At 42.0% G+C, this 24,827-nt stretch overlaps 1 protein-coding gene across 1 annotated transcript in view; it reads left to right on the plus strand.

Moving 5' to 3' along the window:
* MCC (MCC regulator of WNT signaling pathway) overlaps positions 1-24,827 on the plus strand; it is a 263,692-nt gene that overhangs the window by 154,096 nt on the left and 84,769 nt on the right. Inside the window, exon 4 of the mRNA XM_055119442.1 lies at positions 22,830-22,972. Coding sequence (XP_054975417.1) covers positions 22,830-22,972 — 143 coding nt within the window. The remainder of the gene's footprint in view (positions 1-22,829; positions 22,973-24,827) is intronic.

A 24,827-nucleotide genomic window follows, 5' to 3' on the forward strand; every position in this document is an offset into this window, starting at 1 on the left:
TCGCTCTATAGCCATTTTGAGGTCTTTGGCCATGATTTGTTGTTGTCTATAAGCTTTCTGCAGCTCATCTTCAAGGTCGCTGATTCTTTCTTCAGCTGTAGTCATTCTACTGTTGAGGGCATCTAGTGAGATTTTTATTTCATCTACCGATTCCTTTATTTGTGAAACTTCCGTTCGAAGGTTTGAAATTTCTGCTCTCATTTCTGCTGTCATTTCTTCCTGGATTTTCTTGGTAGACCGTTCCAGCGCTTCATTCATCTCCTCCCTTAGTTTATTGGATGTCTGTTCCATGGTTGCTTGGAGTAGGTCGACTCTCCTCCAGATCTCCTCTCTAAATTGTTTATCTGAGAGGTCATAGATGTGAGTAGCCCCCATTGATGTTTCTGGAATTTTTTCTTCTCCCTCTCTTGGTGGAGGGGATTTTCGCTGCTTCTTCATATTGTTACGGACGTATAGAGTTGGAGCTCTGTAGTTATTTGTTCCTTTTTCTTCTTGCGGAAAGAAGTTTTTCTGATCGTGCTAAACTTCCCTTATTAACTGAGAGCTTTTATAGTGTCAGACTAAGCTAATGGCTATTTTGCGTGTTAGAGATCGCAAAAGTGAATTTTCAAAAAAATACAAGTACCAATTGAGCTGAGGTAACAAAGAATAACTGCGGCCGAGTTAGCGGCCGCTGCTCTGAGAGGAGGCCACGCCCACTTTAGACCACGCCCACTAAGATACGGGACACGCCCCCAGTGTCTTCCTGCGAAGGCGGGCCGCAGTTAGGGGGCCCGGGGAGGAGCCGGGGCGCAGAGGACACGGGCTGGGGCGGCTGGAAGGTCTCGGGGAGTCCAGGTGGCGGGAAGCGGGGAGCGGGAGGCCTATCCTTGAGATTTTAGAAGCCTCTCTCTACTTGGTCTTCCCGCATTGGAGGCTCAGTGTGATATGTCTGTTCAGGTATTCCAAGTCTTCTTGGTTCAACCGTGGAAGGTTATAGGAATGCAGGAATTTTTCCATTTCTTCTAGTTTCTCTTGTTTTATGGCATACAGACTTTCAAAATAATCTCTGATGATCTTTTGAATTTCTTCAGTTTCTATTGTGCTGATCCCCTTTTCATTTCTGATTCGGTTAATTAGGGTTCTCTCTCTTTCTTTGTAGTCTTGCTAATGGTTTATCAATCTTGTTTATTTTCTCAAAGAATCAGCTCTTGGTTTCATTGATCCTTCGAATTGTTTTTTGGGTTTCCATGTCGTTGATTTCTGCTCTTAGTTTTATTATTTCTTTCTTCCTGCTCCTGCCTGGTTTCGGCTTCTTTTGTTGGTCCTTTTCTAAGATGTTAAGCTATGACGTCAAGTTATCTATATGGGCCCTTCTTCCTTCCTGAGAAATGCTTGCAGAGCTATAAATTTTCCCCTTAACACTGCTTTAGCTGTGTTTCACAAGTTCTGGTAGCTCGTGTCTTCATTCTCTTTTGTTTCCAGGTATCTTTTGATTTCTTCCTTGATTTTCTCTCTGACCCACTTGTTTCCAACATTGAGTTGTTTAATTTCCAAGTGTTTGATTTGATTCTCTGTTTCTGTGTGTGATTAACTTTTATTTTCAGTGTATTGTGGTCTGAAAAGATGGTTGATATAATTTTTATCTTCCTGATTTTATAAGGTAACGCAGCACATGGTTTATCATAGAAAGTGTTTTATGTGCACTGGAAAAGAAAGTGTATTCAGTTTTGGGGGGATGGAAAGCCTTGTACACATCTATTATCCTTCTGTCTTCCATTTCTTCCCTCAAAACCAGTACTTTCTTGCTGTGTTTTAATCTTGTTGATCTACCAAGAGGTGATAGAGTCTCATAGGTGATAGGTTTGGAGTCTTAAATTACTATTATATTGCTAGCAATGTCCTCCTTGAAGTCTATTAGCAGTTGTTTTAAGTACTTTGCTGGTTCCTTGTTGGGTGCATATATGTTTAGGAGTGTGACTTCTTTCTGATGTACATATCCCTTGATTATTAAAAAATGGCCTTCACTGTCCCTTCTATTCTTTTTTAGCTTGAAATCTATATTTTCAGAAACTAGTATGGCTACCCCGGCTTTTTTGAGGGAGTTGTTTGCTTGAAGGATTGTTTTTCATCCTATGACTTTGGGTCTGTGTTTGCTCTGACTGTTCAGATATGTGCTTCTTGTAGGCAGCAGAATGTTGGGTTCAGTTTTTTAATTCATTTTGCCATTCTGTGTCTCTTAATTGGTGCATTTAGACCATTGACATTGAGAGATTATTGTCATGGGATTCTGTGCCATTTTTCTGTGGAGGTTTGTTGGGCTTGTAGAAGTTTTTCTTATCTTTCAGTATTCCCTTTAGTCTTTTTAAGGTTGGTTTTGAGTCTGTGAAGTTCCTTAGCTATTGTTTATCCATGAATTAGTGTATTCTTCCTTCGTATTTGAGTGAGATTTTAACTGAATAAAGTATTCTTGGTGAGGTGTTCATTTCATTGAGATTTTTCACTGTATCTCACCATTGTCTTCAGACTCAAGACGGTTTCCTCTGATAATTCTACTGTAAATCTAAGGGGTGCTCCTTTGTATGTGATATCCTTCTCTCATTTTGCTTTTTTTTGGGGGGGTCACACCCGGTGATGCACAAGTTTTGCATCGCCTCCTGGTTTTGCACTCAGGACCATATGCAAAACCTGTGCTTGTGGAACCATATGTGATGCTGGGAATCGAACCCGGGTCAGCTGCGTGCAAGACAAATGCCTTACCCACTTGCTATCGCTCCAGCCCCATGATTTCTTTCTTTGACCTTGCTGCTGGCAGTATTGTGTGTTTATCTGTGGTATTCGTCATTCTGATTATGATGTGTCTTGGAGTCTTTTTATTAGGGTCTCTTTTAGCTGGTACCCTTCTGGATCCTTGGATCTGGAGGCCTGCATTCTCCAGGTTTGGGAACTTCTCAACAATGATATCTTAACTGTTACTACTTCTTTGGAATTGCCACCCTGTCCTTCTGGTACTCAGATGATTCTTATGTTGTTCCTCTTGAATTCATCCCCTAGGTCTCTGCTTCGCCCTAGAGCTATTGTGAGGTCTTTTCCCATTGTATGCTCTTTCCTAACAACCCAAATCAGACACTTACATTTGAATAGATGTGATTCATTGCCAGAAGTTTCTGTCTTCATTGTCTTCGAGCCAACATTGAACTACAATGAAAAAGAAATTGAAATGTTTTAAGTGGAGCTGGAAAAGTTCTATAAAGAAGAGTACACCTTTTGCAAGGTCATTGTCACTGATTTTATCGCAAAGATAGGATCGAAAAGATAGCCCAAAGAACTCCACATCAGGACCCACAGCCTACAATGGAACGGATAGGGTGAGAGACTGTCTGAGTTCATCATGTTGACCAACAGCATCCATGGTGACTTACAGTTCTAGAAAGCTGAATCTAAACGTCGGACATGGGATTCTCCCTGTGGACAGTTCCACAACAAAATTGACCACATGATATTCAATCAACGGTTTTGCCTGACCCATGTAACTGTTGTCCCAAAATTCCAGACGGGATCAGACCACACTCTCCTTCATGCGAAATTCTTCACAGAGCGGAGAGAAAGGGCTACAAAGTTTAAGAAGAGAACACCAAGAACGACCACCAACTGGGAGCTCTTTGGCACTATTGTGGCAGTATGGGAAGATGCCATCATTGACAACATCGATGAGGAAAATGATCGACTGGTTCAGCACCTCCATGATTGTGTGAGGAACACCAAGAGAGAGAAAGCCACAAAAAGTCACTTGTCATCGGAAACTCTCTAGCTCATTCGCCAACGTGGTTTGGCACGAGCCTCAGGCAATCAGAAGCTAATATCTGAGCTCACAAAGCCGTGCAGAAAAACTATAAAGGAAGACCTCAAAGAGAGAAGAGCAGCAGTGTTGGCCGATACGACAGAAGCCGGGAAAAGTATTTGCAACACCCACCTGTCCTTCACCAACTATAAGACCAAGATGACTCCTCCAACGTCCTGATGGATCTATCACATCTTCCAGAAGGGCAATGGAAAAGGTTATCTACAATTTCTACTCGGATCTCTTCGATAGCCGCGTCCACCTGCCCACATATCAAATTCTGCAGGATGGATATGTTGTTTCCAGCATTCCCCCTTCCGAAATCCAACACACTATTTCATTGGTAAAGAAGTGTACAGCACCCAGTCCAGACAAGGTCAGACCCGAACACCTGAAGAATCTGCTGCCAGTACTCGTCAATACACTGGCTCAGCTCTTCACATGCTAAGTGTCTGAAGGCAAGGTTCCATCCCATTGGAAAACCAGCAGGACTGTCCTGTTGTACAAGATGGGAGATATCTACAACATCGGCAGCTATCGCCCAATCTGCCTGTTGTCCATCTACAAGTTGTTCTCTTGAGTCATCCTGAATAGTCATCCTGAACACTAGATGAAGGACAACCATGCAAGCAAGCCAGGTTCCGAAAAGGATTCTTCACGATTGACCATATCCACACATTGAGGTTTCGCAAGAGTTCAAGATGCCGCTCTATCTAATGTTCATCCATTTAAAGAAGGCCTTTGATTCAGTTGAGACTGAAGTGGTCATTGAAGCCCTACCCAAACAGAGCATTCAAACTTAGTACATCAGGATCCTCCGTGAGCTGTATTACGGATTCACCTCCAGGATCTCACCATTCTACAAGGAATTGATCATTAGTGTAAAGAGAGGCAATACCATTTCACTGAAACTCTTCATTGCCATCCTCGAGAACGTTATGCAACAACTGGAATGGGAAGGAGTGGGAGTGAAGATAGACAGTCAGCAACTACAACACCTCCACTTTGTTGATGACATTCTAATAAGACCAAACGTTAGCCAAGCAGCATGAATGCTGGCCGATATTGACCATGAGTGTGGAAAGGTTGAACTGCAGCTGAATCTCACAAAGACAATGTTCATGAGAACAGGACCGGTTCCTGAGATTCCATTTCTCTCAATGTAGCGAATATCTCCGAATGCAGCAGTTATGTGTACCTAGGTCAAGAACTCAACATCACTAACAACTCGGCACATGAGCTGCGCAGGAGGAAGAGAGTGGTGTGGAACGCCTTCAAGAGCGTCGAAGCAGTTGTTAAGAGTACAAAGAACCTCCGGCTCCTGGCACATATTTTCGACTCCACCATTCTTCCTGCACTAACATATGCCTCAGAGATCTGGGCCCTATGAAAACAGGATGAGAACGCTATTCGGGCTCCCAAAGAAGAATCAAAAGAGCTATGCTTGGAGTATCATATTTCACTCAAGTGAGAGAAGGAATCCAGAGTTCCCACCTCCATTGATGATTGAGAATCAGGGATGCCGTCTCATTTGCCAAGGGTCTAAAATCAGATGGGCCGGACACGTAATGCATTTTGGACACAGCTGCTGGACTAGAGTTGTTATTGACTGCATTCCAAAAAAAATGCCTAGCCGCCCACCTACGAGATTGTCAGACTTGTTCGTCAAGACCCTGAATGAACGGTTTGAGGCTCTTTGTATTCCTGGAGCAAGCAGACACCACTGGGCTAGACTAACACATGAGTGGGACGAATGGAGATGTTACTAGTGCCTGCTCGAGCAAATCGATGACAAGTGATAAGTGACAAGTGATGCTCTTCCCTGTGTTTTTTCTGCAGCTCATCTTAAAGCTCACTGATTCTGTCTTCAGCTGTCATCATTCTGATGTTGAGGGTACCCACTGAGTTTTTTTTTTTTCTTTTTGGTGTCACACCGGTGATGCAAAGGGGTTACTTCTGTCTCTGCCCTCAGGAATTACTCCTGGCGGTGCTCTTGGGACCATATAGGATGCTGAGAACCTAACCCGGGTTGGCCCTGTGCAAGGCAAACACCCTACCTGCTGTGCTTTCACTCCAGCCCCACCCACTGAGATTTTAATTTCATCGATTGAATTCTTCTGTTTGTAGCTTCCTTATTTCTGCTCTCATTTCTTCCTGTGTTTTGTTGGTTGTCCATTCCACTATTCTTTCATGTCTTCCTTTAATTTACTGGATGCCTGTGCCACCATTTCTTTGGTCTCATTAAACATCCTCAACATTTCATCTTTGAATTCTTCATCAGAAAGGTTGCATTTGTGGGTATTCCCTATTGAGGCTTCTGGGCTCTTTTGTTCATCCTCTTCTCGTGGTGGGTATTTGCACTGTTTCTTCATGTTGCTGTGGTAGTATGGAGGTGGGACCCTCCAGTTCACAATTAGTGACCCCCTCTCACTGCGAGAAAGGATTCTGGATGTGCTTGGTTAATGGCAGTTGCCTTTTCCCCCGTCTTGAATACTAACTTCCTCTTCGGTGCTCCTCTGTGACTTATGTGAGGCGTCTCGTACAGCTTCAGGGGATGTGTTCTTTTATATTAGACTTGTTCAGATTCTCGTGTTCACAGTTATTTTGGTGAGCTGGAATAGACTAGTGGACTTTTGTTCTGATTGTGCATTTCAAAAGAAAGGCGTTTGATGGCCAAAAGCCGCCTCCCCAGACTGGACTACAGCGAGGACAAACGAAAGACCAGTGGAATGGAGAAACCGGGCCTGGGCCCCAGACTGATCAGTAGACAGTTTATTTCTCTCTTCTCCCCATAGTCCGATCTCTCCCTTATGGTGCAGTTGCAATTATCATTTTGGTCATAGTCCCAGTCTTCACAGTTCCATCATCCTAAGTCTCCTCGTGGACCTGAGTCCTCTCCTTTGTTATCTCCTTCCTCATATCGTCATAGTTTCATAGTTCTCTACTTCCAACCATCGTTATAATCTGTTCCTCCTTCTAGTTCCAAAGCCCCAATGTCTCAGTTTTCCTCTTCCTTTTTCCCTTCACAGCATACTTATATAGGAATCATGAAGGGTGGGGGTGCACTTAGGTGGGGTTGAACACTGTCATAACAACAGAGGTAAAGCCACTCCTTTGGGAGATAAACTCAAGGACAAAATCTCATCGTAGGTGTCAGCACTCCAGATTACTGGGAGATCTGCTCAAGGGCCGGATTCCATCCAGGGTATATTGCTTTCTCCTTTCCTCAGCTAGCAATCCATTTAAATAACCATAGTAAATTTAATTCTTATAATATTTCTAGTCATTTTGTATGAACATAGCAAGAGTATATTAAGCTTAAAAGGTTGGATCTTCCTGGGAACATCTCACTATATATTCCAGACCATAGTCCTCAGGCCAGGTTAGTCTTTCCTAACCCTAGCAGAGTCCTTATTCAGTTACTCCTTTTTGGGTCATGATAGAGTTTGTTCCATGACTGTGCTCTTAACTTATTATATTTATGGAGCTTAGCTTGTTTCCTTTTGATGCTAGGGTAGCTCACATCTTGCCCTGGGCCCATCCAGTCCCTTCGTTGGGATCCTGCTTTTGGAGTGCTAGTAATTAAGGGCAACTGAGGCTTAAGTCAAGTAAATATTAGAGTCAGTTAACTCCCATGTCACAAAGCAGAGTGTGAACTGTCTTCCTGTGTCTATACTAAAAGGCCATTGCTAAACCATGCAAATGACATAAAGGAAAGAGAAAAGCAATATAGGATTATTAATGCTTGATGGAATTGGGTATGCCTCAGGGGTGCTATTGTGGAAGTAGCTCAATAAACCAAAGCTCCCTGTGGGAGAAGCAAGAACAACCCAATGTTATCCAACAGCCTAATGTGTTTGGGATAGCCAGGCTGTCCTCTGTCCTCCTCAGAATTAGGTAATGGAGTTTGAGGTGTTTTCCAAAACACTGGAAAAGGGAAAAAGAACTGCGGACAGAGGCCACGTGCCCCTCCGCCCTCCCCCCACCACACTCCACCAATACATGTCTGGGATAGTTGACTAAGTTGGTGACTAAGCAGGATTAAAGTCCCACTTATGGCGAAGTCCTAAAACTTGCCGGGATGCCCTCTGGCCTAGGTGCTTGAGGGGGCACCTTAGTGGAGAGAGGGTCTTGCAGTTCTCTGGGTCGACTTGCTGGGCACACCACCTCTACAAGTGAGTTGTTAAAATCATGTATCACAAAGCACCTAGAAAACTCACTTTCAGAACATTAAAATTGAATTTAATAGCCAAACTGCTTCATGTTAAAATACAGTGAGCTTCTCTGTCCATAGCTGTTTATAAAAAGCAGTTTATATAAGAAAAGTAAAGGTGCTTCTATGAAGATATCGGATTAAATTATACCAATTTTATTTTGTAAATGAGCTTATTTCTCCTTGCAGTGACTCCCTGCAAGGCTGGAAGTGTTATAAACGCACACTCAAAATAGAAGACTGTGCTTGTCCTCTGAGCGTCACTGACCGAGGCATCTTTCTCCCTGGCCCCCAGTACCCCAGGAAACTGGTTTGAGAGCCTGGTCCTGAGGACTTGGATTAAGTTCAGTATAGCAGCAGCAAGTAATCGTGAATGAAAGTGACTTCCCTGGCATATTCAGGATCTATAGAATTGATACCTAGTGAGGTACAAGGTACAAAGATGCTTTAAAAACTTTCTTGTCACTTTAATCAGGACCTGCACTGGAAATTTATTGGAACACTTGAAAGATCATTAATGAGCGAAGGTTTTATCTAAGCTTTGATAAACCCGTACTTGAGCAATTCTGAATTGCTTCGAAGAAGGAAATTCACAACTAAATCAACTCTCTTTGGTAAAAATTAAGCATTTGGTAAAAATGGAGACAGTTAGGTCAGCTCAAATGATTCCAAACGCCTATGATCCTTAATGCCCCACTGAGAGTTTACTTCTGCTGAAATAGCTACCCCCACGCCCCCACCACCATCCTTACATGTAGACTCCAAGAATTTGATCCCAGGTAGTGGGGCACAGATCCATTGATGCTCCATGACTACTTCATTCCTATGAGGGTGAAGGGCAAGTGGAGTTGGGGCCTCACCTAGTAGCACTTAGGAGACTGGGCAGTGCCAGGGATCAAACCAGTGGGGGCCACTTGTAAGGTAAACTGAAAACTTTAAACATTCCTTTAAAACTTTAGGCATCATACTTCAAAAGGGTGAATAAAAATTTCAACCTGGAAAAATACCCACAAAAATCTTGCTAAAGATCCATCCATTTACATTACAGGAGCTTGTAGGCATGTTTGTGAGGCTGGGCCCTGGGAGCTCCAGAGTGGGGATGAATGATGAATGAACTCATGGCTGGGTTGGTGGTGAATTGATTGATATGACTATTCCTGCTAGTCCTCCAGATACAGTATGTAGCTCCAGTAGTTTGATTAATAATGATAAGTAGGAAATAAACTAGAAGTTCCAGAACTCCCATAGAATAATTCCCAGAGGCCTGGGGAATTCGGAATGTCAGGTAGAACATGACATCATTAAGATTTGGGTTCTTTGGTATGGTGACTTAAACTACTGGAGTGAATATGTGCTTAGTAATACCCACAAATCAGAGTTTTAGTAGTAATAAAAAAAGGTTTGGCCTGCAAAAAATTTTGTTGGTGGAAAATTAATCATGTGGTCTTCATGACTAATATAAAGGGGCCACCTATTGAATTTTTACTTGATCAATGTACTTAAAAACACAAAAAAAACTCTGACCTGGTGAACTGAGGCTTAACTTGCCATTGCAATGGAGAGTTATGGGCTCTTTAAAAATTTTTTAATTTGAAGAACCATAATTTACAATATTGCTAATGATTATATTTCATGCATACAGTATTCCATCCCCACCTCCATCAAAGTGTCTGCTTCCCTCCTCCCTGCCCCTCCCCCACTGTTGTTAAGTTCAGTTCTGTGTATCAGTTCTCAGGTTTTGTTGTCTAATATATCCCACATACGAGAGAGATCATTCTGTATCTCTCTCTCTCTCTTTCTTACTGCCATCAGTCAGCATGAGACTGTCTAGTTCCATCCAGATTGAAAAAATTCCAAAATTGTGGCTTCTCTAATGTACATGCCAGATCCCTTTTCCATCCCAGAGTCCCTTAAATGAAGGGGAAGCCAGATAGAACTTGGCCACAAGTAGGAATAGCCAGTCTCCTCCTTCCCCTTTCAATGGGAAGTGCAGTCAGCTTTCACAGAAGACTGTGAAGTAGAGCAAAAAGATAACCATATTCCATGATGATCATTGACCCTGACTGCTGATGGTACCTGGTAGTCCAAATCCCCTATAGTCTGCCAGTTAGGGTAGCATGTGTGAATATGATCAGCCTCTATTGAGTAAAAAGCTGAAGCAACAGGAATTTATTTCTGCCAGTTCTTTGGGACTGGGAAGGTACGGTCCAGGTAGCAGTCTGTTCAGTTCTGTAGTGAGGACTCCGCCTTCCTTCCTGCTCTCCCCTTACATGGCAGGGACAGAGATGGAGCAAGCTCTCTGGTGTGTTTTCCTACCAAGGTAGTAATCCCATCATGCTGTAGCCCCCTCATTACTTTACGTACAGCTAATTATCTCCAGTAATTCTATCTTGAAAATCACCACACTGAAGATGGGGCCCCAGCATATGGATTTCAAGCTGGCAGGTGGCATTATCTGAATCCATCTTACATAGACCCAGTCTACCATAGTGCACCATCTGGAGGTAACAGTTTTAAGTGCCTTGGAGATATGGTATATATTCCCAACTAGCAGCAGCATATGGTGCTGCCTTTTTTATGGTTCCAAGGGGTAGAAGTAGAAATGACTCTTCTTATTCACGCACCTAAAAACCTATTTTAAATGAACTGTTGCTTTTCATCTTTGTAGCTTTCATCTCCAACTTTAGAAATATTTGTTACCAAGACATCTCTGCCTCCACCAGATTATGGATTGGATTCTTTCAACTACTCTAGCCCTTGACCACCGAACCAATGAGCAAAGTAGCCTCAGGCCACTGAACCAATGAGCAAAGGAGAGAATTATTGTGCCAGCTGGATGAGAGGTCCTAGACTATTAAGAGAAAATTTGATTGTTGCCGTATGTCAGGCAGGAAATGTTATTTTTGTTTGTTTGGGCACCACACCTGGCTGTGCTCAGGACTAACTCTTGGCTCTGTGCTCAGGGATCACTCCTAGTGGGCTCAGGGGCCCATCTGAAGTGCCAGGGATTGAACCTGGATTGGCCACATGTAAGACAAATACTCCATCTGCCTCAGTCCAGGAACCATTATTTTTGAGGCCACAAGATTTCTAGAATTTATTTTCTAAAAATTGCTCCATAGTAAAAGTTGATGCGTTATAGAAAGCTTGCACATTTCAAATTACTGAAGACTAATATAGCATTGTGGATAAGGTACTTTCCTTGCACATGGCCAACCCCAGTTTTATATTGCACACCACATATGGTCTCTCAAGTACACCAGGAATGATCCCAGAGAACAGGGCCAGGAGTAAACCGTGAGTGGCAAGCTGGGGTGGCCTGAAAACAAAACATTTTAAAGTAACTTCACTTAGTAAGGAATTCTTACTCACTAGGGTGGTGACCACAAAGCAAGTAAGGATTTCTTGCAGGAGAAGAAAGTTAAAATACATCTGACAGCCATATGAAGTTACCAAAAGAAACAAACAGACATCACCAAATGATGCAAACTTTCTTGCTTGTTTTTATAGATAGGCAATTTACACCTTTTCTTGAATTTACTTATTTTATATGAGATAATTTGGTATTGATGAAACATAATTTACTAGTTAAATTGCATATCTGGGTAGATTAGTTACTAAAATAGATCTAACAGTGAATAAAATGGAAGATACTCTGGTCAACTGTTCTGGTAAGATGAGTGTATTCATCTTATACATTTAGATGAGGATATTCGCAGAACTTGGTGTCACAGCATGGTAATACGGAAATTTAAGTATATGGTAACCTTGAAGCCCAAGAAGGGTAGACTGTGGTGGATGGTGTCTGGCACCTGATGCCATTCCTCCCTCATCCCTCTGCTCTCCACAGAATCTAAGAGACTAGACTGTAAAAAATACAAAGACGTGCACGTGGAGGGAGTGATGTGATGTGTGTTGTGTTGTTCGTGGGCTCTCAGGGCGGCTCTCTCTCTCTCTCTCTCTCTCTCTCTCTCTCTCTCACCACTCTTGTTTAGTGCTCTCGAGCCGCTTTGTATAGACCGGATCGGGATGGCTCCTCTTTGTGCTCTGCTTCTGTGTGTGCCACTGTGCTCTTTTCTGTCTGACTCTCTCTGTCTCTGCTTCTATGTCTTCTCTCTTGCTTCTGTGTCTTCTCTCTCCACTTCTCTGTCTTCTCCTGTGTCTTCTGTCTTCCCTCTGTGTCTATTCTCCGCTTCTGTCTTTTCTCCTTGCTTCTGTCTTACCTCTGCTCCTTCTCCCCTTATAGTCTTAGTCTATATAGCAATCACATAGGGTGGTGACCCAAAGGTGGGTTGAACATTAACAAGTCAACAGAGGGGTAAGACCATTTCTCCAGGAGATTAACAAAATCTCATCTAAGGAGATTACTTCAGATTACTAGGAGATCCGCTCAAGGGTGGGATCCAAACAAGAGTGTGTTGCTTTCTTTCTTTCTCAGCTAGTAATCCACTTAAATAGTTATAGTAAATTTACTTCTAATATTTCTAGCAATGTCATGCTGTATGAGCACAGTAAGAGACATATCAGACTTAAAGTTTGGTTCTTCCTGAGGACATTCAATATATATTCCAGACCACAGTCCTGAGGCCAGGTTAGTCTTCCTAACCCCATCAGGGTCCTAGTCTCATCGTTTCTTTTGGATCATGACAGCATTTGTCTATGACAATGCTCTCAACTTATAGTTGAGTATTATGGTGCTTTGGCCTGGCCTATTTCGATGCCAGGGTAGATCACAGCTTGCCATGGGTCCATTCTGTCCCTCGTCAGGACCCTGCTTTTGGGGTGCTAGGAACTAAGGGCAACTGGGTTGAGAAAGCAGATGCCCGAGAGTAAATATTATTGGAGTCAGTCAGCTCCCAAGTTACAAAGCATAATTTCACTGTCTTCCTGTGTCCATACAGAAAGGACATTACTTTCAGGTAAACTAAGTTCCCTGCGGCAAGGCTGGAAGGACAAACCCAATGTTATCCTACACTAGACATCATCTATCCTGAGGCATATGTCCCCAGATCTCTTTAATACCTATGTTCCAGATACAGTTTTTGTGATGCGTCCAGAATCAAGTGGTCTAGCATAAACCCTTGAAAAGATGCTTAGCTTAATTTCCTTATCTGAAATGTCAGCCATGTCAACACAGTCAGCTGTGCTGTCCTTGCTAACATAATCAACTTGTCCAGGATATTCTATTGACTCCACTTCTGCTCCATTCTGCTGCTCAGTTCCTAGAATTGGTCCAGCTGGTCTCTTAACAGAATAGGTTCAAACTATTTTTATATATCCTACTCTCTCCACATGATTATTCAGAGTATTTTAAATATAAATCACTCCATTTTCAGAATTGGCTGCATGCCTCCAGTCCCTCCCTCCCAGAATTATCTACAGAAAGCAGGACCTTCTGCCTCAGCAGCCCAGAAACACATCATCAAAGACTGCCTCTTTTAGGAGACCTCCACTCATCCTTCTAACCAGTCTACTCTCATTTAATAAACTTGCTTTGCTTCCACCTAAACCGTCTCGCTCTCCTAGTAAATAATTCAACCACCCTGCTCCTCAGACTCTGAGTGTGCAGGCTTGAGTGCCTCTGCCTTCATTTTCAATAAAGGAACTTCAGTATCAGAGCACATTGATCCAGGCTTAGCCTCGTAAGACCACAGTGGAGGCAGAGAACAGGCAGGTTTGGGATGGCCCCAGATCCAGTGTTGATGGGCCAGATTCCAACTCCACCTCTTCTGGTGGATTGCAAGCTCAAAGTTGCCTAAATTAAGTCCTTCTACTTAAAACATCCAGTGGAGTTTGTTTTCCTAGAGACTGCCTAATGCATTCTCTAGTCCATCTCCTAGGAAAGTAGTAAACATGATAGAGAAATAGGGAGATCGAGGTATAGATGGCTTTCTACAGAGTTTATTTATGAATGCTTTAAACAAATTGAATATTTTTTTTCAATTCTTTTATTGATTCACCATGTGGAAAGTTACAAAGCTTTCAGGTTAAAGTCTCAGTTATACAATGCTCAAACTCCCATCCCTTCACCAGTGCACATATTTCACCACCAAGAATCACGATATACCTCCCCCCTTTCCCCCACCTCCCCAGCCCCCCACCCCACAAATTGAATATTTTTAAGACACATTTTTGTGATTATTTTTTCATCTAATTGTTATGTGTGACTTTTAAAGATTATATAATCCTTATGTATTTATTGTATCATCTTATGGTAGATTATATAAGATAAGGGAAATGGAAACAAATGCATCACTTTTGATCTGTGGGAAGAAAAGGGTGTCTTGGTAAATTAGTATTACATTTTTTAATTTGGAGGTCACACCCACTGTGTTTAGGGCTCACTCCTGTCTCTGCTTGGGGATGGCTTCTGGAGGGGCTCAGGTTGGTTTGCTTCCACCTAAACCGTCTCGCTCTCCTAGTAAATTATTTAACCACCCTACCCCTCAGGCTCCAAGTGCGCACATAGAATGAGGGGTGGGGAGAGGCCACCAGGAGCGATGGAGCAGGAGTCTGGCCCATCAGCACTGGATCTGGGCTATCCCAAACCTGGTGTTCTCTGCCTGCACTGTGGTCTGGAGGGTAAGCCTGGATCAGTGTGCTCTGATACTGCTGAGGATCAAACCCAGGCTGGCTTCCTGCAAGGCAAGCTTCCTACTCACTGGATACTATCTATTAGAAAATTAAAAATGAAATCCTTTGTTCCCCAGGAAGGTTTTCTTTCCCCTGAAACGGTCTGCTAAGTACTGTCAGGAGTGATCACTGAGCACAGAGCCAGGAATAAATTCTGAGCACCACCAGGTGTGTCCCACAGTTCTCTGTCACTAGCCCCCACAGCCAAAGTCAGTTCATAAGATAATAAATTCCTGTTGTTGCTTCTGAGCTACTCTCCAGCACCGCTCCCAGTTTTCTCCCTTTCCCAGGTCAGTAATCAAACCCGGGACACCACTTTCCCCATGCCTCAGGTGTCTCCTCAGACCCTGAGTCACCCCACCTCCCTGAGCACCATCCCATCCACCCCTGAGCCACCCTCCAGCGCTGCTCCTGGTTTTCTCCCTTTCCCAGGTTTCTGCCCTCACCCCACTTGGCACCCCACCCACATCCTGGTAGTGGGCGTGGCCTCCGCAGAAGTGGGCGTGGCCTATTTGGGGGCAGTTGGCCGCAATATTTTCCCCTTTTCTGACTTGGAAATCACATCTTTATTCCCATCACCTAATTTTATAGAGATTATCCTGTCCATCTTAAACTCATTAGGACAGTAGTCCAGTAGCGTATCCAATGCACCATAATACTGGTGTCACTAGAAGCTCAACAAGTCCAATATAAAAACACATCCTCCAAAGCTTCACTAGAGACCTCACCTAAGCCGCTTAGGAGCACCTGAGAGGAAGTGGGAATACTGATGGTGAACTGGAAGGATCCACCACCACATTACTATAAAAATATGAAGAAACAATGAAAATCCCCACCACAAGGAGAAGATAATGTAAAGGGTCCAGGCGCCTCAACAAGCATTACCCACAAATATGACCTCCCAATAAAGAATTCAGAGATGAAATATTGAAGATGTTCAATGAACTCAAAGAAATGGCTCAACAGACATCCAGGAAATTAAAGGAGGACATGAAAGAAACAATGGAACAGATAGCCGAGAAAATACAGGAAGAAATGAGAGCAGAAATAAAAAAGCTACAAAATGAAGTGTCACGAGTTAAGGATTCTGTAGATCAAATTAAAAACTCAGTGGGTGCTCTCAATAATAGAATGGCCACAGCCGAAGACAGAATCAGTGATATTGAAGATGAGCTGCAGGAAGTTTACAGGCAACAACAAGAAATGGATAAAGACCTCAAAATAGCTTGTAGGTGAATCAGAGATCTATGGGATGATTTCAGGAGGAACAACATTAGAATCATTGGAGTACCAGAAGGACAGGGAAGCAATCCCAATGAAAAAGCCACAGTCAAAGAAATTATTGCTGAGAAGTTCCCAGAGCTGGAGAACGCAGGCATCCAGATTCAAGAAGCCCGAAGGGTGCCAGCTAAAAGAGACCCTAACAAAAAAACTCCAAGACGTATCAGTTAGAATGATGGACGTCATGGATAGACAAAATACTGCAAGCAACAAGGTCAAAGAAGGAAATCACATACAAAGGAGCACCCCTTAGATTCACAGCAGACCTATCAGAGGAAACCCTCCAAGCCCAAGGACAGTGGTGGGATATAGTGAAAAAACTCAATGAAATGAATGCCTCAAAAAGAATACTTTATCCGGCTAAACTCTCACTCAAACTTGAAGGAACAGTACACTATTTCATGAATAAACAACAGCTCAGGAACTTCATAGACTCAAAACCAACTTAAAATAAGGAGGCCTCAGGCATGAAGGTACCGGCAGAGGAACCCAGGTGTGTGTAATCCCATCAACGGCCAACATCCAGAGAGAGACTTAAAAGAAAGCTCCCAGAAGCGATATCTTTAGCCTACTTCTCCCTCTGGGAGAAACTGGCGATCTTCTGAGAGTTTCCTGCCCACATGGGACAGCCTTGCAAGCTTCCCGTGGTGTATTCATATGCAAAATCCAGTAACAAGCTGGATCTCATTCCCCTGACCCTGAAGAGCCCCCAGTGCAACATCATTAGGAGGGCTGGTCGAGATAGACTTCTAAGATCTCAGGGAAAGGCCGAAATGAGATGTTACTGAGCCCGCCCAAGAAATCGGTGATTAACAGGATTTCGTGATTTGTGACTATATTTAGATTTTGGATATACTCTCCATAACTATTCTAGCCTATTTAACAATTTAAATAGTGTGTACACCCTCTCACATTTACACACTTGTGTATATAAAAAAAATGCTTTTAGTCACTAGACAAAAATATTTATCACAAAGAGCTGATATTATCACAACAGATGGCTAAATAGGTTATATCCAGATTCACTCTACCATCAGATAACCAATGGCAGACATCATTTGAGAAAACACAACTGTGTGTTCTCAAATAGCCAAATACAGCAGATGAAACTGAATCAGACACTGGAACACAGCAAGCTGTAGAGACTTTATTTTTTGGGGGGGGCAGAGGGAGCTGTCTTTGGATCACTCCTTCTGTTGCTTAGGGCTCCTCCCTTTTTGGTGCTCTAAACTCTGTCCCAGTGGTGCTTGGGGCCCGGGAGTGCTGGGGATTGACCTCAGGCCTCCTGTATACAAAGCATGTGTGTTAGTTCTTTGAGCTAGCTCTCTTGTGTGAAAGGTTAGCATTTTATAGGAGGTATTTCATTTTTCCTCTCAAAGTTGATTTAGCTGCTGCCAGTGTCTTCAATTCTTATTTTTCCCTCAAATGTCAATGACATGAGTTGAAGAGATAGTACCATGGGTAGAACACTAGTCTTGCATTTGACCAACCCGGGTACAATCCCCAGCACCCAATATGGTCCTTCAAGTCCACCAGGAGTGATCTCTGAGTACAGAGTCAGGAATTAGCCCCAAGCACTGCCAGATGTGGTGCAGCAACAAACCTGGATGACAGTCTGGCAGGAGAAAGGACTCTAGGTTGAAGGTATTCTTCTTTAAAGACTTTGAAGACTGGAGAGATAGTCCAAGGATAGTCTTGTATGGTATATGGGTCCCCCAAGCACCACCAGCCAGGTGAAGTGTAAGAATTGCCAGGTGTAGCCCATCTCCCCGCCAGAATACCTTAAGTATATCATTATTTCATTCCCCCTTTGCCTTTAGGATACCATGTGAGAGAGATCTGTTGTGAATTTTATGTTGTTTCCCTTGTACTTTAGATCTTGTTTGTGTCTTGCCGTATCTCTCTTTGGTTCTTACCATTTTCTTTACAATGTGTCTTGGCCTTGTTCTCCTTGAGTTTTTTTGGCACTCTGTTGGTACGCTGTTCATTGTGCCATGCCACTGTGTTTATTCATCTATTGATTTATGGCCTCTTCCACTGCCTTGTGAGGACTTTTCAACCTGGGAAAGAGGAGTGGAAACAGGCTGTAAGTTCTGTGGTGAGGCTGGGTCACAGTGAGGAGTTGGAGTGTGTGGGGTGCGTGAAGGAAAGGTGCAGCCTGTGGCCTTCGGGAATCTGCTATGGAGATGGCCGGGACTCAGATGAGGCAAGTCTGCTGCAGGGCTGAAAGCTACGAAGGGTATGGGGCAGGAGGTCACCTTCAACTGAAGAATGAGTGAGTTCAAGCAGAGTCTAGGGTATAGACGTGAGCCTGAAGAACATGCGTATGACACAAGAGTGGTCTCACAAGCTTGCTTTGACCTCTGATTACTAGTTACTTGTCTGTAGGCTTTGTTTTGTACTTTAATATGCAGTATGGCCACCAATAGGAGGACCCTTAGGCAGAGAAGAGGGTGCTTGGTCCGGCCTCTCTGTGGAGTCCAGAATACAACCCTTTCATGATTCCTTTGCATATATTATCTGTTTCATGCAACACTTACTCCTTCTCCTGAACTCCTAGATTTGACATATTTGGGGTTTGTTTCTACCATGTAATCCTAATTATTTGTCTCCTTCAGAATAATAAATTCTTTTGATCAAAATAACCTCCTCCACAAGTGACCAAGTCCCCACTAGCCTCATGATTCCACCTTGTAAACTCTCCTGGTTTTTCCTGGACCCAACTACTGTCCCTTTCTAAAGCCCACATTCTCTTTCTAGTACTCTTGGGTGTGCCTTTCCTTCTTGTGGGTGGATTCTAAAGTCCACTTGCCTTAAGATTTACCTTGAGTGTTTTTCCATCCAGGAAGTCTTCCTTCTCCCACCTCTTACTTAGGTTAGGATCTGCTGGACTTGTTTGTTTCCTGGAAGACAGCATCCATATGGTCTTTGATTTCCCATCCATTGTTGGGGTACTTGAAAGAAGCCATGAGTCCTGTTTTCATTGGGACCCTTCCAGCCTCTTGGATGTGCCTCTAATCCTCAACTCTGGAAGTTCTTTTTTTCCCCCTCTTAATTTAGATTAATTTTTTTTACTGAATTACTGTGAGATACACAATTACAAAGTTGTTTGTGATTGGGCTTCAGTCATACAGTGTTCCAACACCTATCCTGTCACCAACTCTGGGAAATTCTAATCAGTGATTTTTTTTCTTTTTTTTTTTTTTGGAGGGGGGGGTCACACCTGGCCATAGTCAGGGGTTATTCCTAGCTTTGTACTCAGGAATTACTCCTGTTGGTGCTTTGGGAACCGTATAGGGTGCCAGGGATCAAACTCGAATTGGGCACATAAAAAATGAGGACCCTCACTGCCGTACTATCGCTCTGGCTCCTTCCTTGATGGTTTCTTTAACTGTGGAGAGTTTTGTGTCTGATTTCATCAGTGTAATTTACAAATTCAGGACTGATATCAGGGTCTGTAATTGATTGATTTTGATTTGATTTTTGTGCATGGTGTTAGAAAAGAGTCTGAGTTCATAATTTGCATGTAACAATCAGTTTTCCCAATAGCACTTCCTTGCTCCACTTCATACTTTTTTGCTCCTTTATTGGAAATAAGGTGCCTGTATACCTAAGGATCTGTTTATGGATTTTTCAATCTTAACAAAATACTTGCAAATAGAATCCAACAGTACATGAAAAAGGTCATACACCATGACCAAATGGGCTTCATTCCAGGGCTGCAAGGATGGTTTAACATATGCAAGTTAATCAGTGTGGTACACTATATCAATATAAAGAAAAATAAAAATTCCATTATCATATTAGTAGATGCAAAGAACGCATTTCCAGCACCCATTCACGATTTTTTTAAAAATCAATAAAATGGAAATTGAGCAAGTGTTCCTCAACATAATTACAGTCATTTACTACAAGTCCACAGCAAACATTATACTCAGTGATGAAAAAATAAGAGTTTCCCTCTAATAAGAGGCAAGATACCCACTGTCATCACTCCTACTCAGTATAGTATTGAGAGTCCTTGACATTGTAGTTAGGCAAGAAAGAGATATTAGAACATCCAGATAGGAAAAAAAGTCAAACTCTACAGTTGTACATGAGATGATATTATACTTAGAAAGTCCTAAAGACTCTATGAAAAAGCTCCTCAAAACAATAGTAAACTGGCAGACAATAAAAGCACAAAGGTCTTTGGCTTTTTTGTATGCAAACAATTAAATAGAACAGAGAGAAAATTTTAAAACAATCCCATTTAAATTGTGTCTCAGAATACCAGGTGTCTAGGAATCAGCTTAACAAAAGAGTTGAAAGACCTACACAAAAGAAACTATAAAATACTACTGAAACTAATTTTAAAAAACACAAAATGGGAACACATCCTCTTCATGGATTGGGAGGATTATCATTGGCAATGTGCAATGATACCCCAAGGCATTAACAGATTCAGTGCAGTCATGGCATTAGTGAAGGGATTGGTGCTATAACAGTATTTGCTTGAAACTTAACTATTGGTAACTTTGTAAATCACAGTCCTTTAATAAATAAGTTTTTTGTTTTGGGGAGACACTGAAGATGTTGAGGATTTATTCCTGGATCTGCATCCAGGAATCATTCCTGGTGGGCTCTGTAGACCTTATGTGATGCTGGGGATTAAACTGGGTCACCCATGTGTGAGGCAAGGAAGTACCCTAGTCCCCAAATTAAGTTTAAAAGAAAAAGAATACCCATGACAATTTTTTTTAATTGAATCACCAGGAGATACACAGTTACAAGGTTGTTAATGATTGGATTTCAGTCATACAATGTTCCAATCAATACCCATCCCTTCACCAGTGTACATTTCCTATCACCAATATCCTGTTTCCCAGCTGCCACCGTCCTCCCTTCTCCCAGCCTGCCTCTATTGCAGGCACTTTGGCTCTCTCTCTCTCTCTCTCTCTATCACTCTCTCTCTCTCTCTCTCTCTCTCTCTCTCTCTCTCTCTCTCTCTCTCTCTCTCTTCACACACACACCCCACCTCTGGGCTTTATTGTTTGCAGTATACAAACTAAGAGGTTATCATGTATATCCATTTACCTACTTTCAGCACTCAGTTCATATCCAGAATGATCATTTCTAAGTATCATTGTTGTAGTGATCCCTTCACCTCCTAACTGCCCTCCCCCGACCTTTCCACTTGTGGCAAGCTTCCATCCATGGATCGGTCTCCTGCCTCATTTTTATACTGTCCATGGGTATTAATCTCATATTATGCTTTATTCTATGCCCATGGCAATTTTCAAAGAAATTGGCCAAATATGACTTAAGTTAATAAAGAATAATTAATCCACACATACAAGAGCCAATCTTAGAGGGAAGAAATATGGGATCCATAAGAAAATGGGGAGAAGAAATGAACAGAAACTTCCTCAAAGAAGAAATACAAATAACCAAAAGGCACACTCAGAAGTGCTTTACATCACTAATCATGAAAAAGATGCAAATCAAAACAACAGTAAGATATCTCATGCCAGAGACTGGCACATATGAAAAGAAGCACCAGTGCCGGCACGGATATGGAGGGAAAGGAACTCCTGGTTCAGCTTTATGAAAAATAATGTGTATATTTCTCAAAAAACTAAAAATTGAGCTTCCATATAACCCAGCAATAACCACTCCTGTGAATATATCCTAGTGGCCAAAAACATGCAGTATAAATGCCATCTGCACTCCTATGTTCATTGCAGGACTGTTCACAATAGTCAGAATCTGGAAACAACCCAAGTGCCCAAGAACAGATGAGTAAATAAAGAAACTATGGTATATCCACACAGTGGAATACTATGCAGCTATTAGGGAAAATGATGTCATGAAATTTGCTTGTACATAGATGAACATGGAGAGTATCGTGCTGGGTAAAATCAGTCAGGAGTGGGACATACGTAGAATGATTACACTCATTTACTATAGCACTCTAGCACTGTCGTCCCATTGTTCATCAATTTGCTTGAGCAGGCACCAGTAATGTCTCCATTGTGTTACTGTTTTTGGCATATTGAATATGCTATGGGTAGCTTGCCAGGCTCTGCCATGCGGGCAGGATACTCTCAGTAGCTTTCCGGGCTCTCCAAGAGGGATGGAGGAATCAAACCTGGAATTAGGACAGAAAAAGGATAGCTATGACATTGATAGTTGAAAATGATCATTCTGGGCAAAAACAGTGCTGAAAGGAAGTAAAGGAATATGCATAATGCCCTCTCAGTAACAGTATTGCAGACCATAGTGCCTAAAATGAAAATGAGAGCGGAGAGACAGACAGAGAGACAGAGACAGAGAGAAAAAAGGAGGAAAGTGCCTGCCATAGCAGCAGGCTACTAGTGTGGGACAAGAGCGGGAATAGGCGGGAGCGTAACAGGATATTGGTGGTGGAAAATGTGCAGTGATGAAGGATGGGTGTTGGAACAATGACTGAAAGTCAGTCATGAACAAGTTTGTAGCTATATGTCTCATGGTGATTCAAAAAAAAAAAAAACTAAAGTAAAAGAAGATGGAAGGCATCCCACCCTATCCCCAGCTTCAAAGTTGTAGTAACTAAAACAGTGTGATACTGGAATAAGGACTAAGTCTCATATCAATGGAATACAAATAAGAATCTTCAGGAAATTCAAAGAAGAAAAATTTCTGGTAGCTTATAGTTGTATCTTGTTCAGAATGTATCAGCGTAGTCACAGAAGCACCTTTTAGTTTCCCTTTGACCGTAAATGTGGCCATCTGTTTGGCCTGAAGGAGTCTGGTAGATGAGGCTCAGGCAGGAAGTCCTTCTGTATCTCTCAGAATGTCCTTTTCTAGTCCCCAAAACACATTTGCTGCCAGTGGTCGCTGACTCTCCTTGTTTTGTCTCAGGGAAGAAGATGAGTACTCAGAGCTTCCATCAGAATTGAGCCAGAGCCAGCAGGAGGTCAACGAGGACTCTCGAAGCATGGAACAAGACCAGGCCTCTGTCTCCATCCCCGAGAATCAGTCCACCATGGTGACTGCTGACATGGGTGAGTTTGCCTGCCAGTGCCATGAAGCTGGTATTTGCTTTCAGAATTACGGTAGAATTTTACAAATGTCAATTAAAACTTAAATGGTTAAGGAGATTTTGCATTAATAGAAAAAAAAGTGAAGAAATAAGCATTTAGTTCTTTATGCGCTATATTGATGAAAATGATACCAAAGAGTGTAATTAGCTTTCTGGTGTTTTTAATTCAAACATGTGTCATTTCTATTTGAAAATTTTAGAAGTTGGAAACTAGTTAAAAAGATTACTTCAGGAGCCAGTGCAATAGCACAGAAGGTAGGATGCTTACCTTGCACACATCAATCCCATCCTGGGTTTGGTTCTATGCACTCCATATGGTCCCCGAGCCCTGTCAAGAGTTATCCCTAAACACAGAGCCAGTACCCAGGAGTAATCCTTGAGCACTGCCTGCTGTAGCCCCAATACCAAAACCAAAGAACAACAACAATAACAAAAACAAAAAGCAAAGAAATGAATTAGGAAACCTGATTATTTTTGAGGCAATAGAGAAATTCCATATCTGGCATGCAGTGCTTTAAACTTCAAGTCTTAACCCATTAGTATAACTTACTACATTATGTGAAAAATAAAATAAAATATTTTTAAATAAAATAAAGTTGGAGAATGATTGAAAATACTTTTTTAATAAATTTATTTATTTTTAATTAATGAATCACCATGACGGTACAGTTACGGATTTATACACATCTGTGCTTATGCTTCCACCATACAAAGTTCGGGAACCCATCCCTTCACCAGTGCCCATACTCCACCACCAGTAAACCCAGCATCCCTCCCATCCTCCCCAATCCCATCTCCCCCCACCCCACCCTGTCACTGTGGCAGGGCATTCCCTTCTGTTCTCTCCCTCTAATTAGCTATTGTGGTTTGCAATAAAGGTGTTGAGTGGCCACTGTGCTCAGTCTCATTGATATCAATGGCATATATGAAAATATTATATACCATATATACCATTGATATCAATGGTATATATGAAAATATTTTTATAAAAAATATTTGTTGTATATTATGTAGTGGCAAGTTACTGACTGAAATGTTCCAGCTGTGGTCAAAATGTTACAAAACCACTGGTGACTTGGAAGTGCCTAACTGGACCTTTGGAGAAACAGAGGTTCAGGATAATAACTTTGAAATCGGGGGCTGGAGAAATAGTACAATAGGTAGGAAGCGGAAGGTGCTTGCCTTGCATGCAGTCAACCCGGATTCTATCCCTAGTACCTCATAGGGTCCCACGAGTCTATCAGGAATGATTCCTGCATACAGAACCAGTATTAAGTCCTGAGAAGAATTGGGTGTGGCCCCAAATGAATCAAAAAGAGCTTTGAAGTCATTGAGATATGGAGACTCCTCCCTTCTAAAGGATGTGGATTAAAAAGAGGAAGGAGCACCATATTTTATGAATTAGTTGTTCACCTTTAGCAAAGAGGTTAAAGAATGAGGAGAAGGAAATGTAAGTATTATAATTTTCTTAGAACTTAAAACTTGGAATTGTAAACCTGTAAAGTGCTATATAACATTGAGGAACATAGCAAACATATGTAAGTGCTATATCTGTATAGCATGTAACATAAATTATGTAACATATAACATGCATATTATGTGATATATGTATACATTTGTATCATTACAACCCTACATTGGTGCTAAAATGAAAAAAGAAAAGAACAGGACAGGGAAGAATAAGTAGAACTTAAAATTTATTTGGGAATAGATGCTACAATTAAATTTTATGCATTTATATTTCATTTTTAACTTCCATATATAGCATTAAGAAACACAGTATCATGAAAGTATATTGATGGAATTTGATTCTGCTG

The sequence above is a fragment of the Sorex araneus genome, chromosome 1, assembly GCF_027595985.1.
Source record: "Sorex araneus isolate mSorAra2 chromosome 1, mSorAra2.pri, whole genome shotgun sequence".
Taxonomy (NCBI): domain Eukaryota; kingdom Metazoa; phylum Chordata; class Mammalia; order Eulipotyphla; family Soricidae; genus Sorex; species Sorex araneus.